Source organism: Ursus arctos, unplaced genomic scaffold (genome assembly GCF_023065955.2).
Source record: "Ursus arctos isolate Adak ecotype North America unplaced genomic scaffold, UrsArc2.0 scaffold_12, whole genome shotgun sequence".
NCBI lineage: Eukaryota > Metazoa > Chordata > Mammalia > Carnivora > Ursidae > Ursus > Ursus arctos.
In genome coordinates, this window is record NW_026622786.1 from 2425177 (window position 1) to 2439639 (window position 14463).

The 14463-nt window shown below is 40.6% G+C and overlaps 1 protein-coding gene and 1 pseudogene across 11 annotated transcripts in view; one reads left to right on the forward strand and one right to left on the reverse strand.

Moving 5' to 3' along the window:
• Window positions 1-2315: 2315 nt before the first annotated feature.
• On the reverse strand, window positions 2316-2894 carry LOC113246177 (spindle and kinetochore-associated protein 2-like; annotated as a pseudogene).
• A 5606-nt stretch (window positions 2895-8500) lies between these two features.
• ARNT (aryl hydrocarbon receptor nuclear translocator) overlaps window positions 8501-14463 on the forward strand; it is a 67156-nt gene continuing 61193 nt past the window's right edge. For 4 of the 11 annotated variants that reach the window (XM_026486724.4, XM_048220567.2, XM_026486723.4 and 1 more), the window contains exon 1: window positions 8510-8721. In XM_026486724.4, the coding sequence (XP_026342509.1) occupies window positions 8697-8721 (25 nt within the window). In that variant the 5' untranslated portion in view covers window positions 8510-8696. Of the gene's footprint in view, window positions 8722-14463 lie in introns of all 11 variants that reach the window. The other 7 variants (XM_048220565.2, XM_026486726.4, XR_008958722.1 and 4 more) reach the window with 5 other exon arrangements.

The following is a 14463-nucleotide window of genomic DNA, read 5'->3' on the forward strand; positions in this document are numbered from 1 at the left end:
CCTCATCTTTTATTTATTTATTTAAAAAGATTTTATTTCTTTATTTGAGAGAGAGAGAAAGATCACAAGCAGTGGGAGGGGCAGAGGGAGAGGGAGAAGCAGACTCCCCACTGAGCAGGGAGCCCAACATGGGGCTCGATCCCAGGACCCCAGGATCAGGACCTGAGCTGAAGGCAGATGCTTAACCAACTGAGCCATTCAGGCTCCCCCATCTCTTATTTATTGATTTGAAGATTATATATATACATATACATATATACATACACATACACACAAATATATCAACTATCTATATATTTTAAAGATTTTATTTATTTATTTGAGAGAAAGCAAGCTTCAGAGAAAGAGAGAGAGAGCACAGGAGCAGGGGGGAGGGGCAGAGGGAGAGGGAGAAGCAGGGAGCCTGATGTGGGACTTGATCCCAGGACCCTGGGATCATGACCTGAGCCGAAGGCAGATGCTTAACTGACTGAGCCACCCAGGCGTCCCAACAATATATTTTTACTTATAATTTTTTGTGATACATGTTCTCATTTCCTATCCTTTGCCACTCCCACTCCCTCACTTTTAAGCTGCTCTCTGTCAACATCAGCCTCCAGAATTCAACCTCTCTTCTCAGCCCAATAACCTCCTTCTCACTTCTCTTGTTTCCCTGTCTCATCTCCTTCTGCAGCTCTAGAATCTTCCATACCAAGATACTGATCTAATTTGTCAATCAGTACTCCAATTCTGGGTAAATTCCTCTGATTACGTCCTTTCCTTTAGCTTCTGAGTGTTGGCAGAGCAAGTCCTAACAATGCTCTGTAGTTTCACGAACATTTATACCCTCTCACTTTGGGGTCTCAGAACATTAGACAGTCTTTTTATTTATACAATTTTATTTTATTTTATTTTTTTTTAAAGATTTTATTTATTTATGTGACAGAGAGACAGCCAGCGAGAGAGGGAACACAAGCAGGGGGAGTGGGAGAGGAAGAAGCAGGCTCCCAGCGGAGGAGCCTGATGTGGGGCTCGATCCCGGAATACCGGAATCACGCCCTGAGCCGAAGGCAGACGCTCAACGACTGCGCTACCCAGGCGCCCCTATTTATACAATTTTAGTCACACACTTCCCCAAATTACCCGCGGCACTATAGCTAGAACCAACACCATCTCTACCTCTTGTTTTCAGCAGTTTGACATATTATTACTCTTTGAGAATCAAAGCCACTGCATGAGTTGTCAATTTCTCTTTCTTCCACTTCAAAATGTCTACACATTTTCTGTAAAAAGGTCCCTTGTTTTTTCTCAGAGTAATACTTCCACAAACAGCCCCAACCAGTCCCCATGTGTCCCCCAGCACCAGTCTTACTTGTTTTCTTGGGCATATATATTTCTTCATCTTTAATTTGCCCCTTTTCACAAGTTCAGTCTGTAGACATATTTTTCTATTCCCACCCCATCCTATCCCCCATCCCAGTTACCATTTGATTACTTTTTCTTCATTGGCATATTTCTTGAAAAAGTGCTGTATGCTAACTATTTGCCTATATTTACTCACTTTCTATACGCTTTTCACTCGCTTGAACCATGGTTTCCACTCCATCTACTCTCCTTAGATTTGTTCCTCATCTCTGAACATGTGATGCTGCTGCCCAAACTCTTTTATCTTTTTTTTTTTTTTAAAGATTTTATTTATTTATGTGACAGAGAGACAGCCAGCGAGAGAGGGAACACAGCAGGGGGAGTGGGAGAGGAAGAAGCAGGCTCCCAGCGGAGGAGCCCGATGTGGGACTCGATCCCAGAACGCCAGGATCACACCCAGAGCCGAAGGCAGACGCTTAACGACTGCGCTCCCCAGGCGCTCCCCAAACTCTTTTATCTTGAAACTCCTTTGGCTTCCATTGTCCTCCTGCTCTTTCCAGATTGCCTCTTTCTTCTTCCATCATCTGAAACAGGTATTTCTCTCTTTCTTTTTTTCTTTCTATCCTTTAATTTCCAAAGCATGTCCATTCACATTTGACTGACTGATAGTACATAAATATTCTTTACAATAGGCGGGGACATTTATGTTATCTCAATTACATAAAAACAGATGCAAAATAGTGTTAAGAAACTTTCTTGCCTGAAATTCTAAGACTACACGCGTGTGCATATATTTTAAAAGTCCCTTTATTCCCATTTCATCCTTTTGGCTGAACTTTATTAATTAATATCTGCCCTTTTTGTACTTCCCTCTCTTGTGGATGGCATCGACTATCTAGTCACTCAGCCAAATCTCCTTTTCCTTCACCATCCCCCCACCTCTAGTCATCAAGTGCTAACAAGACACCTTCCTAAATTTTTCTGGGATGGATCTCTTCTCCACGAGAGCTCTCTTTTGCAAGTCCATTTCTCAATAAGTCTTACACGTGAGATTTTAATTGCTCTACTGCAGTTTTCTCTTCTTTAGTCTGCGGTGATAGCCGCAGGTCTGTTTGCTTTTGTAGTTTTTGTATCATGGTCATTAAGAACAGTAGCACAAACACAGCTCTTAGTCTCTTTCTGCTTCACAGCAATTGGTTTAAAGCGTGCATGCAAAGCTTGATATTGAGACTTTATTGCCAACTGGATTTTTCTTGCCTGCTGAATCAAGGTGATTAGTCTTGATTTCATATTCCAGCCTGTACTAAATGTAATCCAGATCAGAGTCAGCCTTCTGGAACATGAGTTCCATTTTACTGACCTCTGCCTCCATCTTGAATAGTTGACATTCCTCAGACGCCTGAAACAGGCATTTCATGAAGCATTCTTTGTGTCCTTTTGCTTATCTCTTTTAACTATGGTGCTCCCATTTTCTGCAACCACAGTCTCTTGCAGTTGATGCACAAGTTTAGGTCTAGATCCCAACCTGTCTCTTGGGCAGATGCCCTATAATTCATATGCTTAATAAGCATTTTTACCTGGCTATCCCTCCAACCAATCCAACAAATAAATTTCAACCAAACAAACCTGAACTTCCAGTTAGGAAAAGACATTAGGGTTCAAAGCTGATGGCTAAGAAAGAATTCTTGAGACGTCTTTGGTGCAAAGGGTGGTTTTTATTAAAGCACAGGGACCGGACCTATGGGCAGAAAGAGCTGCACCTGGGTCATGAGGAGTGGCCCATTATAAACTTGCAAGTTGGGAGGGGGTTAGGGATAGCATAAGTCTCTAAGGAATTTTGGAAGCAAGGTTTCCAGGACCTTTATGGGGCTAGCTATTGTTGGGAAAAAGTTATTTATTACTGTCTAGTAAAACTCAAGTCATGAGACCCTTCAGATGTATATCGGTGGGTCATATACTTGGGGGATGATTGCCAACATGTATCTTGGTGGGTAGAGATAAAAGACGTTTCCACAGGAATTTTTATATGTTAAAGTAGACTTACAGGGTCCTGAGGGTTGGGCTAAGATTGCCTTTCGCCCTTAGTGAAGTATTAACATGGAGGCAGCTGAGTTCCTAGAGGAATGTCACTCTGCCCGTTTCAAGGACTTGTCAATGGGCTGTAGGCAGTAAGGAAATTTAATAATTTTTCTTCTGCCTTTGTTTCCCACATCACCAGTCTCTGATATTTATATCATCCAAAAGCCTTCTTTGACATCACAACTTCCATATGCATAGAATTTCATGGCAAACTTTGTTATTTTGTCACAACAGTATTTATGGCAATCATTATGTTTTCAGTTTCATTGACCTATGTCTGATCCTTGTAATTGCTCCCCTGGATTTCTGCAGTAGTTATTTACCTAAGTGGATTTTTTGCTTCTAGTCTCTGCTCACCCCCCAAATAACCTGGATCACTGTTCCTTAAAATTTTAACCTCCAGAAATAGGGTTTCCAGATAAAAGATGACTTTTTATTTATTTATTTTTATTTTTAAAGATTTTATTTATTTATTTGAGAGAGAGAGAGAGAGAAAGAGCACAAGCAGGGGGAGGGGCAGAGGGAGAGGGAGAAACAGACACCCCCCTCCCCCAGGGAGCCTAACACAGGGCTCCATCCCAGGACTCCAGGATCATGACCTGAGCTGAAGGCAGACGCTTAACTGACTGAGCCACTCAGGTGCCCCAAAAGATGACTTTTTAAAAAATAGAAATATTTCCTATGCAATATTTGGAACATACTTATACTAAAAAAGTCATTTGTTGTTTATCTGAAGTTTAAATTGACTGGGCAACCTATATATATATTTTTAAAGATTTTATTTATTTATTTTTCAGAGAGAGAGAGAAAGCGGGAGAGCGGCAGGCAGAGGGAGAAGCAGGCTCCCCGCTGAGCAAGGAGCCCAATGCGGGGCTCCATCCCAGGACCCTGGGATCGTGACCTGAGCCAAAGGTAGAAACTTAACTGACTGAGCCACCCAGGCCTCCCACCAACCTGTATTTTTATTTGCTAAATCTGGCAACTCTATCTGGAGACATTAAACTGGTGCATCTGCAGACCACCATTTCAAATAATTAAAAAACTGCCTTACCATCATGATTACAGTAAGGAAACAACTTGTAATCGTTTAAAAATTAATGGCAGTAATATTAACTTTAATATTGGTAAGCTGAAAACATGCAATAGACCATTTCTTGTGTTTTTTTTTTTTTTAAGATTTTATTTATGTGAGAGAGAGCATGAGCAGGGGGAGGGGAAGGGCAGAGGGAGAGGGAGAAGCAGACTCCCTGTTCAGCAGGGAGCCCAATGTGACCTTGGCTTGATCCCAGGATCCTAGGATCATGACCTGAGCTGAAGGCAGCTGCTCAACCAACTGAGCCACCCAAGCCGCCCACAGTAGGTCATTTGTTAATCAACTTCTTAATTTTCATTTCTACTAAAATTAGAAAATCTGAATTCACAGTGGCTTTGTCAGATACTGCAGTGAGTGATGGCTATCACTCATTCAGATCATTCTGAATAGTTGGATCTAACATGGACCTAGTATTATAGAGAGGTTTTAATTGAAGGCAGCTTTCAGTAGTTTGTTAGATGTTATGCAGAAGGGCATAGAGCAACCTCAAAAGTTGCATGTTTCAACGTGGGAGGGAGCAGGCATTGTACGCCATTGCATGGGTTATATTCAGCTCTGACAGCGTTTCTCCCCCATTCAACTGCACCATCTTGATGTGGTTTAAAATACGTTCAATAACATGTCATTCATTTGTTTTTCTCTGGTGAAGAAATAAAATTATCACGTATTGGGAAATAATAAACTCTTGGCAGTCAAGGCATTTGCATAACAGTCTGGTTTTCTTACAAAATCCTGATACTTTGTTCTTAAGATTAAAAATCATGGCATTTATCAGAATTGGCAGCACAAAAGAAAAGTTCTCTCCTGACCTGTATCAAGGCAGTTTCAACACCCCTAGAAAATAGTGCCAAAGAGTTTAGAAAACAAATAAACAAGAAAAGTAAACGAACACACAGCAAACTTCAGGTAACTATTTTGGATTGCAAAGGAGGATAAATTTAATGTTCAAACAATCTGATAAAATCACCATTTGGAAACAAAAAAAAATCATGTCATTTAGAATTTGAAGTAATAAATTCAAGTTAATAAAAAGAATGAAAACAGTGCTCAGATAAATCTACTTGAAAATATGGTTTTTGTTAGTATTATCTTATAGTAGAAAAGGGATCTTTTTTTAAAAAAGATTTTATTTATTTATATGTCAGAGAGAGAGAGAGAGAGAGAGAGCAAAAGCAGGGGAAGCGGCAGGCAGAGAAGGCAGAGTGGGCAGAGGGAGAAGCAGGCTCCCTGCTGAGCAAGGAGCCTGACGTAGGACTTGATCCCAGCACCCGGGGATCATGACCTGAGCCTGAGGCAGAGGCGTCCCAAAAGGGGATCTTTTACTCCAGTCCTTATTAAAAAATTTGTGAGAGCATCTTCCTCAGTACTTATCTCCTCACTTCACTGCAGAAAAAGCTGTCTTCTAATATTTATCTATTTCTTCTCAAAGATTATGCTTACTGGCTGCTATTTTATATATTTACAGTTTGTACTAATTTGTTCTATGCTTGATCAGAATCAGGAGGAATGCTGTTTGGCTACCAACTCTTCTCCGAATAAAACAGAAAGTGGACGGACATTTTGTTTATTACAGGAATAATGACACCAAGACTACAACTCCTTCAGTGCTGATCCCAAGATATCTTTCAGACTTTCTCATACCTCACAAAATAATTATTTTTTAAATGAAATTTTTTTCTGAGTGAAAATGTCCTCTTTGCAACTTCTTTTCCTGTGTCAATATTTTTATTTCTCTTGGCATTCTCCCAACCTACATATAAGGTTTTTACCTTTTGAAATATTACAAACATTATGGGTATCAGTGGTGTCCACTGTTAGCAAGTACAGGGCTAATATTGCCTTTTCATGTTGTATACCATGCATGATTCTATGTGGTATTTGATCAGGGATTTTTGCCAATAGCTTGTTATACTTTCTCCAAGCAAAACATTTGTGATTGACTTTGTAGCTAGTTATACAAGCATCACTGAAACAAAATGACTTTTGCCATTTTTTTTTTAAAGATTTTATTTATTTATTTGACAGAGACAGCCAGTGAGAGAGAGAACACAAGCAGGGGGAGTGGGAGAGGAAGAAGCAGGCTCCTAGCGGAGGAGCCTGATGTGGGGCTCGATCCCAGAACGCTGGGATCACGCCCTGAGCCGAAGGCAGACGCTTAACGACTGTGCCACCCAGGCGCCCCTACTTTTGCCATTTTTTAACCAGGGATGTAACTTGATCTTTTTTTATCCACAAATTCATTTCATACTGGAAAACATTATTTTACACTCACTCTGGAAAAATACACTTTACAAGGCAATGAGGTTTTTATATTTGGTTCAAAAATGACTTGTAAGCTTTGATGGCTTTTTGAGTCACTGTTAGGCAAAAGTTCCTAACAGCCAAGGTGTAGTGGGCAATGGACAAATAGATTGTTGGTCCAATAAAATCCAACTTTTAGATATCCACAGTTGTACTTTCTTTTCTTTTTCTTTTTTTCTTTTTTTTAGATTTTATTTATTTACTTGAGATAGAGAGCAGCACAAGTGGGGGGAGAGGCAGTGGGAGAAGGAGAAGCAGGCTCTCCACTGAACAGGGAGCCTGACATGGGGCTTGATTCCGGGACCCTGAGATCATGACCTGAGCTGAAAGGAAGACACTTAACTGCTTAACCGACTGAGCCACCCAGGTGACCTATAGATATTCGTAGCTGCACTTTCTATCTAAATTTTTATTTATTCATTTATTTATCGCTGCTTGGATGAACGTACCTAAAGGCACAAAACTTGCAGTCTATATCTAAACAGCAGTCTTGTTTTATAGCTAGCTACCTTTACTACATCATTTTGAACTGAAATTCCGCACTTGTTACTTTCTTCATCACTACTTCTTATGTGTCAACATCTTTTGAGTGATTTTTCTCTTTTGGTGAATTGGAAATACAACACAACAAAATAGCAATAAAGGAAAAATAATTTTAACAATGTAAATAATAATATACAAATTATGTTAATACCTCAGCAGAGATAAACTGTACTGTTAACTAATGAGAGGAATGGATCAATGTAATCTTTATAGTACATATTTAACCTATAAGAATGTGAACATGCTCAATAGTGTAATGGAATTTGTTAAAATTCGAATTAAATTTATATTAAACAATTTGTGAAATATATGTAAGGTGGTAGTATCTTGTAGCGCTAAAACATGTTCTTACAATCAGACTTCTTCAGTTTGCGTCACACACCATTACTTACTAGTTGGTTATCACTTGCTTAATCTCTTTGCTTTTTTCCTTATCTGCAAAATGGAAATAGTAATAGAATCTACATTACAGTGTTGTGAGGATTAAATGAGTCAACACACAAAGCAGTTTGGATAGCGTCTGGCCCGAACGCTCAGTGCTTCCTATTATTAAAAAATCTGTTCATTCCTCATCTTATCACTTCCCTACTAAAAACGCACTATTATGTGTCCCTTTCATTGACCAAAGGAAGTCATTCCACTCTTGATCAAAATACCTTCTTCATACATAGCCTTCTGTTTCGGCTCTCGGTATCTCCCTCACCAGACCTTAAGCGCCCAGATTGTTTTACACGACCAGTGTAAAGCACTCAAAAATTAGTTATTGAATTTTTTTTCACCAGGGTCCTGAAAGCAGGAACAAATCTAGAAAAGATTACAAATCGCTGTGTAAAGTTGAAGCATTAGAGCACCTAAAGACGATTTACGAAACAATTCGTCTGCACAGTTGTCCGCCGAGCGAACGCACCACCCAGCCAAGCTTTTTAGTAAAATTTTTTTCACTTACGTCACTCGATCACTGACCTCTGACGCACAGGAGGCGGGATTAGAGAGACAGCTGGCCTTCTTTTTTGCCCTCCCTCCTCCAATGGACCGGCAGGCGCAGTGGCCAGCCCCACCTCTTGGCGTTTTCATTGGCCAGTTTCCCAGAGCAGGCGGGCCGAGGGGGGAATGACTCCACCCACTCTATGGGCGGGGTCTGTCCTCCGTAGGGGCTGGGGCCGGTGGGGGGTTGCCGCAGCCGCCATCTTTGACTCCGCGGTAGCGGTGGCGGCTGTAGCGGTGGCGGCTGTAGGGCGCCGCGTCTGGGGAGTGGCTCTCCCCTCCCCCTCCCCCGGCTCGGTGGCGGCGGCTCCTCCCACAGGGGGGTGGCGCGACGGCAGTGGCATCTACGGCCATGGCGGCGACTGCTGCTAACCCCGGTGAGTAGAAGGAGGACTGGGGCGCCTCTAAAGGAGGAGGGGCTGAAGGGGTTGGCAGCTGAGGAGACCCAGGGCTCAGGGGCAGTAGTTGGGGCTGAGGGCCCAAGGACGAGCGGGGGTGGCTGAGGGTTGTGGGGGAGGGGAGTGGCGGTGGGGGGGAGGGGCCGACCCGAGGGAATTGGGGGGACCTGGGGTGGAGGGAGGGAGCGGGCGGGTGGGAGTTCTTTAGGGCGAGTTCTGTTGCAGCGGCTCTCCGCTCTGGGCTTGGCCTGCCTCCACTCTCCTGGCGGCTTTCTGGTGTGTGATGTGGTCCTCTTTCAGCTCTGCCCACTGGAGCTGCTTGATGCAGAATAACTGGGCAGAATGGCTCGTTTTACTTTAAAAGTAATTTGAATTTACAAACACTGGACCACGTTGCTGTTCGGCTGAGGTGTTGAACTTCCAAACGTTACATGTTTAAAATTTAATTTTAATTTAAAAATCTTTGAATATATACTTTCTCTAGGCTGTACCTCCCCCCCACCCCCGCTATCCTTTGAAACTTGAGTTTATGTATTAAGTGCCTCTAGTGTCTTCAGCTGCTGAGGACAGAAGTTTGTGTAATGGTTGGTGTTCAGAGCGGGTCTTGCCAACAGCTAGCGTCCAGAACCCGAGGTTTAAAATCTTGTTGGGTGTAGATCGAGGCAGTTCCCATTCTTTAAGAAAAGTTCAGGGGGCGCCTGGGTGGCTCAGTCGGTTAAGTGGTTAAGCTTCTGCCTTCGGGTCGGGTCATGATCCCTGTCCCTTTGCCTGCCACTCCCCCTGCTTGTGCTCTCTGTCAAATAAATAAATAAAATCTTTAAAAAATTAAAAAGAAAAGTTTGAGGGTTCTTTTGAAAGAAAAGTTGTTTCATGTCATTTTTCAGTGAACATCTCTTCAAAAGGGGAAGCTTGAATATTAAAAAATCCAGCCAGTCATATCTAAGCAATGGAGTGGGATGTATTGGGGCAGGTCTACACAGATCAAGTCTCCAAATTCCTAGCCCTAGCCCTCTTTCCACTGTATTACAGTTATTTTTCTCAGGGAAGTATTTCATTTTACGGATCCTAGTTTACCTTGCAGACCTCAGCCATTCTCTTGTGAAATAAAATCCTTTTTCAGAAATCCCTGTCTTCGGTAGGCTTAAATAAGAAGCCAGAAGTTGGGGCTGAATTACTTGAGAATACAGCAGTGAAAGGGATTCACGGGTGTTCCCGTGTTGAAACTGACATTGGATTTTTTCCATGTCTCTGAAATGAGTATTATTTTGTGGTACCCAAGTTTTGCTATAACAGTTGAATAACTATGAAATTTACTGTCTTTACTACCCTATTTCTGGGAACAGAGCTGTTTAAAGAAGTTAATTTGTCACATGTCAATATATTGTAAAATCTGTTAAATTTTTTAAGAGGAAAAGTAGATAAAATTAATGGCTAAAGTTCTTTTGCAGAAGTGCTGATGATGGAATAAAATAGAAAGATGCTATTATTATGGCAAACCTGACCTTGTAGTAAAATAACCTTTGTGTTAAAACTAGGGAGTGAATAAACACAATTTTAAACTGATAACACATTGCAAAATAGTTACATAACCGTAGTCAAGTTGCGAAGCATTTCTCTTATTAAGAGGTGGCCTGGGTAAACAAGTTCAGTGCATATGTCGGAAGCTTTTTTCCAGCAGTGTGGGTGGGGCTGCTTTATTTTGTTTTTTCAACAACAGTGACCAGAATGACAGTTTCTTTACCACATTTCATTAGTTGATTCATAGCAGCTTAAATCTGAAGCAGAAAATGGCATTTGTGTAGAATCCTTGCTGATGAAACATTTGATTTTGTTTATTATCCTTTGACAGCCTGCTTCTGCAATTTTTAGATTTCCTTTTTGATGTTGAAAAATTCTCACATCTCTCCCAAGTTGTTGATACAACATTCAACACCTGGTAACTAGAAAATGTATTTTTTCCCTTCATTTCTTCTTTTGACTATCAAAGGAAGTGATCATAGATGCATGGTGGACTTCTATAGCCTGTTGGGTTTTGGGAAATGTGGACTATGAATGGAGGGTCACAGGGTGGACGTGTACTGTGTTCAGTGAAAAGAAAATAAATGTTTTTGGTGCATCTGGGTGGTGCATTTCGTTGAGCCTTGGACTCTTGCTGAGGTCATGATCTCAGGGTCCTGGGATCAAGCCCTCAGCAGGCTCTGCCCTCAGTGGGGAGTCTGCTTGAGATTCTCTCTCTTCCTCTCCCTTTGCCTCCCCGCCTTCCCCACTTGCTAGCTGCACGCTTGTGTGCTCTCTCTCCGAAATAAATTAATTTAAAAAAAGAAAGTAAATGGTTTTCAGGTCAGAATTCTTTGTTGAATGGTCAGACATTTCCTTAGAGCCATTTTAGGGACTAGAAACATACATATTTCGTTGAATTTTTTCTACTTTATCTTTTTGCTGGTTAAGATTCCCTGTAGTTCTGGGGTGCCTGGGTGGCTCAGTTGTTAAGCATCTGCCTTTGGCTCAGGGTGTGATCCCAGCGTTCTGGGATCGAGCCCCACATCAGGCTCCTCCATTGGGAGCCTGCTTCTTCCTCTCCCACTCCCCCTGCTTGTGTTCCCTCTCTCGCTGGCTGTCTCTCTCTCTGTCAAATAAATAAATAAAATCTTAAAAAAAAAAAAAAAGATTCCCTATAGTTCTTGTTAATTCTATCTTCACAAATGTCTGCAAAAGATTTTTGTAATCATTTAGCTTATCTCTCTTAAGCTCCGTATAAGTTAATCTTCAGTGTTAATAATAATGCTTGATGATTATGTTAACTGTACTTAGAGTGTGGTTTAGAGACTTTTGGTGGCCCTTCAGTATCTTGTAGGGGACCTGGTTCCTTTGCATTTTCACTATGTCTTAACATGGTGCTGGATCAAAAGTAGAGTAAGATGTGGCTTATTCTCTACTCTCTAAGAGTTATGTTGAAGTAATTGATCTAATGTGATAAGGGCCTTTTCTCTGCATGATTGATAATTCCCCATATTCTATTATTTTTCATTAATTCTACATACCATTGGCAAGTAGAAGTGGGTGATAGGTGGTTCATGAAGTGTTAGGCTGTCTTTTTTATCCATGAAATACTAACAGTTTTGAGGAACACTTTAATTTGCATGTATGATTCATAATGCATTGGCTAAGGCACTGGTTGGGAAGAGATTAGGTACTTGACTTCCAATTCAGTATTCAAACCAGAGATTTGAATGAATTTGTAGGAGCGTAGGTATTTCTTCCTTTCATTCTGGTAGTCTCATCTCACCTCTTTTTGTGCTAGTAGGTACCACTAATTGTGGATGGAGAATGTGGCAGAAGGTAAAGGAAGGAACACTGTTTGGGTTCGGGAAGCTGACTTTTAGGAAAAATTTTTCTTCTTACATAAACTTCACCTATGTAAATTATAGTTTTGAAAGCATTAGTTAACAATATTCTTACCCATTACTTTTCCTTTTTTCAGATATGGGAAAAATAGGAATTTATGTGGTGTAAAAGTTAGATGTCAAGATACTTTACTGCAAAAACTTTTTTGAAAAGTATATTAAATATAATTTACTAATTCAACAATTGAAATACAATTAACATTTTGAAAAGGAACTTTGATCTGCATATTAGATCTGTGTAGATCTATGCATTAGATTTGTGGTACCAACCTCACTCGTCTCTATTTTCTTAGACACTAGGAAGTAGATACTTACGCATTATTGGAACTCTAGCTTTCTTATTTTTATGAAATAGTGGTCTCTAATTTTAGTTTTTTGCATTATAGCCCTACCCCTCTACTCCAACAGTCCACTAACAGATGAGAATACCGTGTTTCCTGGATGTTTTATGAAAGCCTTTTGTGGTTCTCTGTGATAGAGGAATTTCTTCTAAAGAAATAACAGTAGGTTATTGGTCGCGACGTAGTGCCAAGTGGTGGTTAATCTTCAAAAACTAAATCGTAACAGTCAAGGAAACAAACCCTTTTTTCCTGTATTTTACTTAGGCCATGACATATTGTGGGTATTTCATTCCAAAACTAGTAAAATTTGAATCCTTGATTGTGGAAACTGTTTTTGGAACCATCTTTTTTTTTTTCCCTTCAAGCTATTCACTCAAGTATTCATTCATTACTGTTATTTTTTTTAGTAGGCTCCATGCCCAGCGTGGAGCCCAGTGTGGTGCTTAAAGTCACAACCCCAAGATCAAGACCTGAGCTGAGATCAAAAGTCAGACACTTAACTGACTGAACCACCCAGGCGCCCCCACAATATTTATTTTAAAGGTTAATTCCCTGGTGGTACTGTCTTATCTGGGGGGTGTAGAGTTGATTTTATGTATGTATGTATTTAATAACTTTTTTTTTAAAGATTTTATTTTTGAGTAATCTCTACACCCAAAGTGGGGCTCAGACTTAAAACCCCCAAATCAAGGGTCACATACTCTACCAGCTGAGCCAGGCAGGTGCCCTTAGCTGATTTCATTTAGATGTAACAGTAAAAGAATACATTTAAGGCCTTTCTGAAATATAAGGCTTGAGCTCATGGGAGTGTATCTGGGCCCATGATCCACACCCAGCGATAGGCCCTGCTTCTAGAGCCATCTGTTTTTAAGAATGATTAAACATTTATTAAGTTCCTACTTATGCCAAGTTGCACTTTCCTGTTTTGGCTATTCTGTATGTTAGAAACCATCTCTCACTTTCCAAATTAATTTTCTAAACTTTTACATCTCTTCATCATTTTTAAAAAATATTTTATTTTTAAGTAATCTCTACACCCAACATCGGCCTCAGACTTAGAACTCTGAGATCAAGAGTTGCTTGCTCTACCACCTGAGCCAGCCAGGTGCCCCTCTTCATCATTTCTTCATTTTGTATTTTCTCCTCTACATTTTCACTGTAGTTGAATGGACAGACTAGGTTTAGGATTTTAACAATGTAATTAGAATTTAAGTTTCATGAGAGCAGGACTTTTAGCTTCCTTTTTCACCACAGTACTCCACTGCTCACAGTGGTGCCAAGGATGTAGGACTAGAGTTCAATAAGGGTTGGTTGAATAAGTGAATAATGGGGGTTCATATCTTTATGCGTGGTTAACATAAAAATACCTCTGAAAGAGTAATACTGATTAAGCCATTAACATGAATTAATTTATAATAGCTAGCATTATTAATAAAATTATGTCAGCTATTATTCCAAATACATTATTTCATTTAATCCTCATATGTATTGTTTAATTTTTACAACAGACTTATGAAGTATGTATTAATATTATTGTTTTACAAATGAGGAAACTAAGGTATAGAGTGAATAGTTTGTCTGAAATCTCATAGCTAGTGGGAGTAGAGACAATTTGATTGTTGGCAGTCTGTCTACACAGTCAACATTCTTTTATTTTAAATTTTTTTATTTTTTAGAGAGAGAGTAGGAGAGGGGCAGAGGGAGAAGAAGAGAGAAACTGTCAGACAGGCTCCATGCCCAGTGCAGAGCCTAACTCAGGGCCCAATCTCAGGACCCTGAGATCATGACCTGAGCCAAAATCAAGACTTGAATGCTTAACCAACTGAGCCACTGAAGCACTCCTTTGAGAGAGCACAAACGCTAGCATGCCTGTGTAGGGGGAGGGGCAGAGAGAGGGAGACAGAATCTCAAGCAGACTCAACACTGAGTCCATCTGGAGGCTGGATCTCACAACCCTGAGATCGTAACCTGAGCTG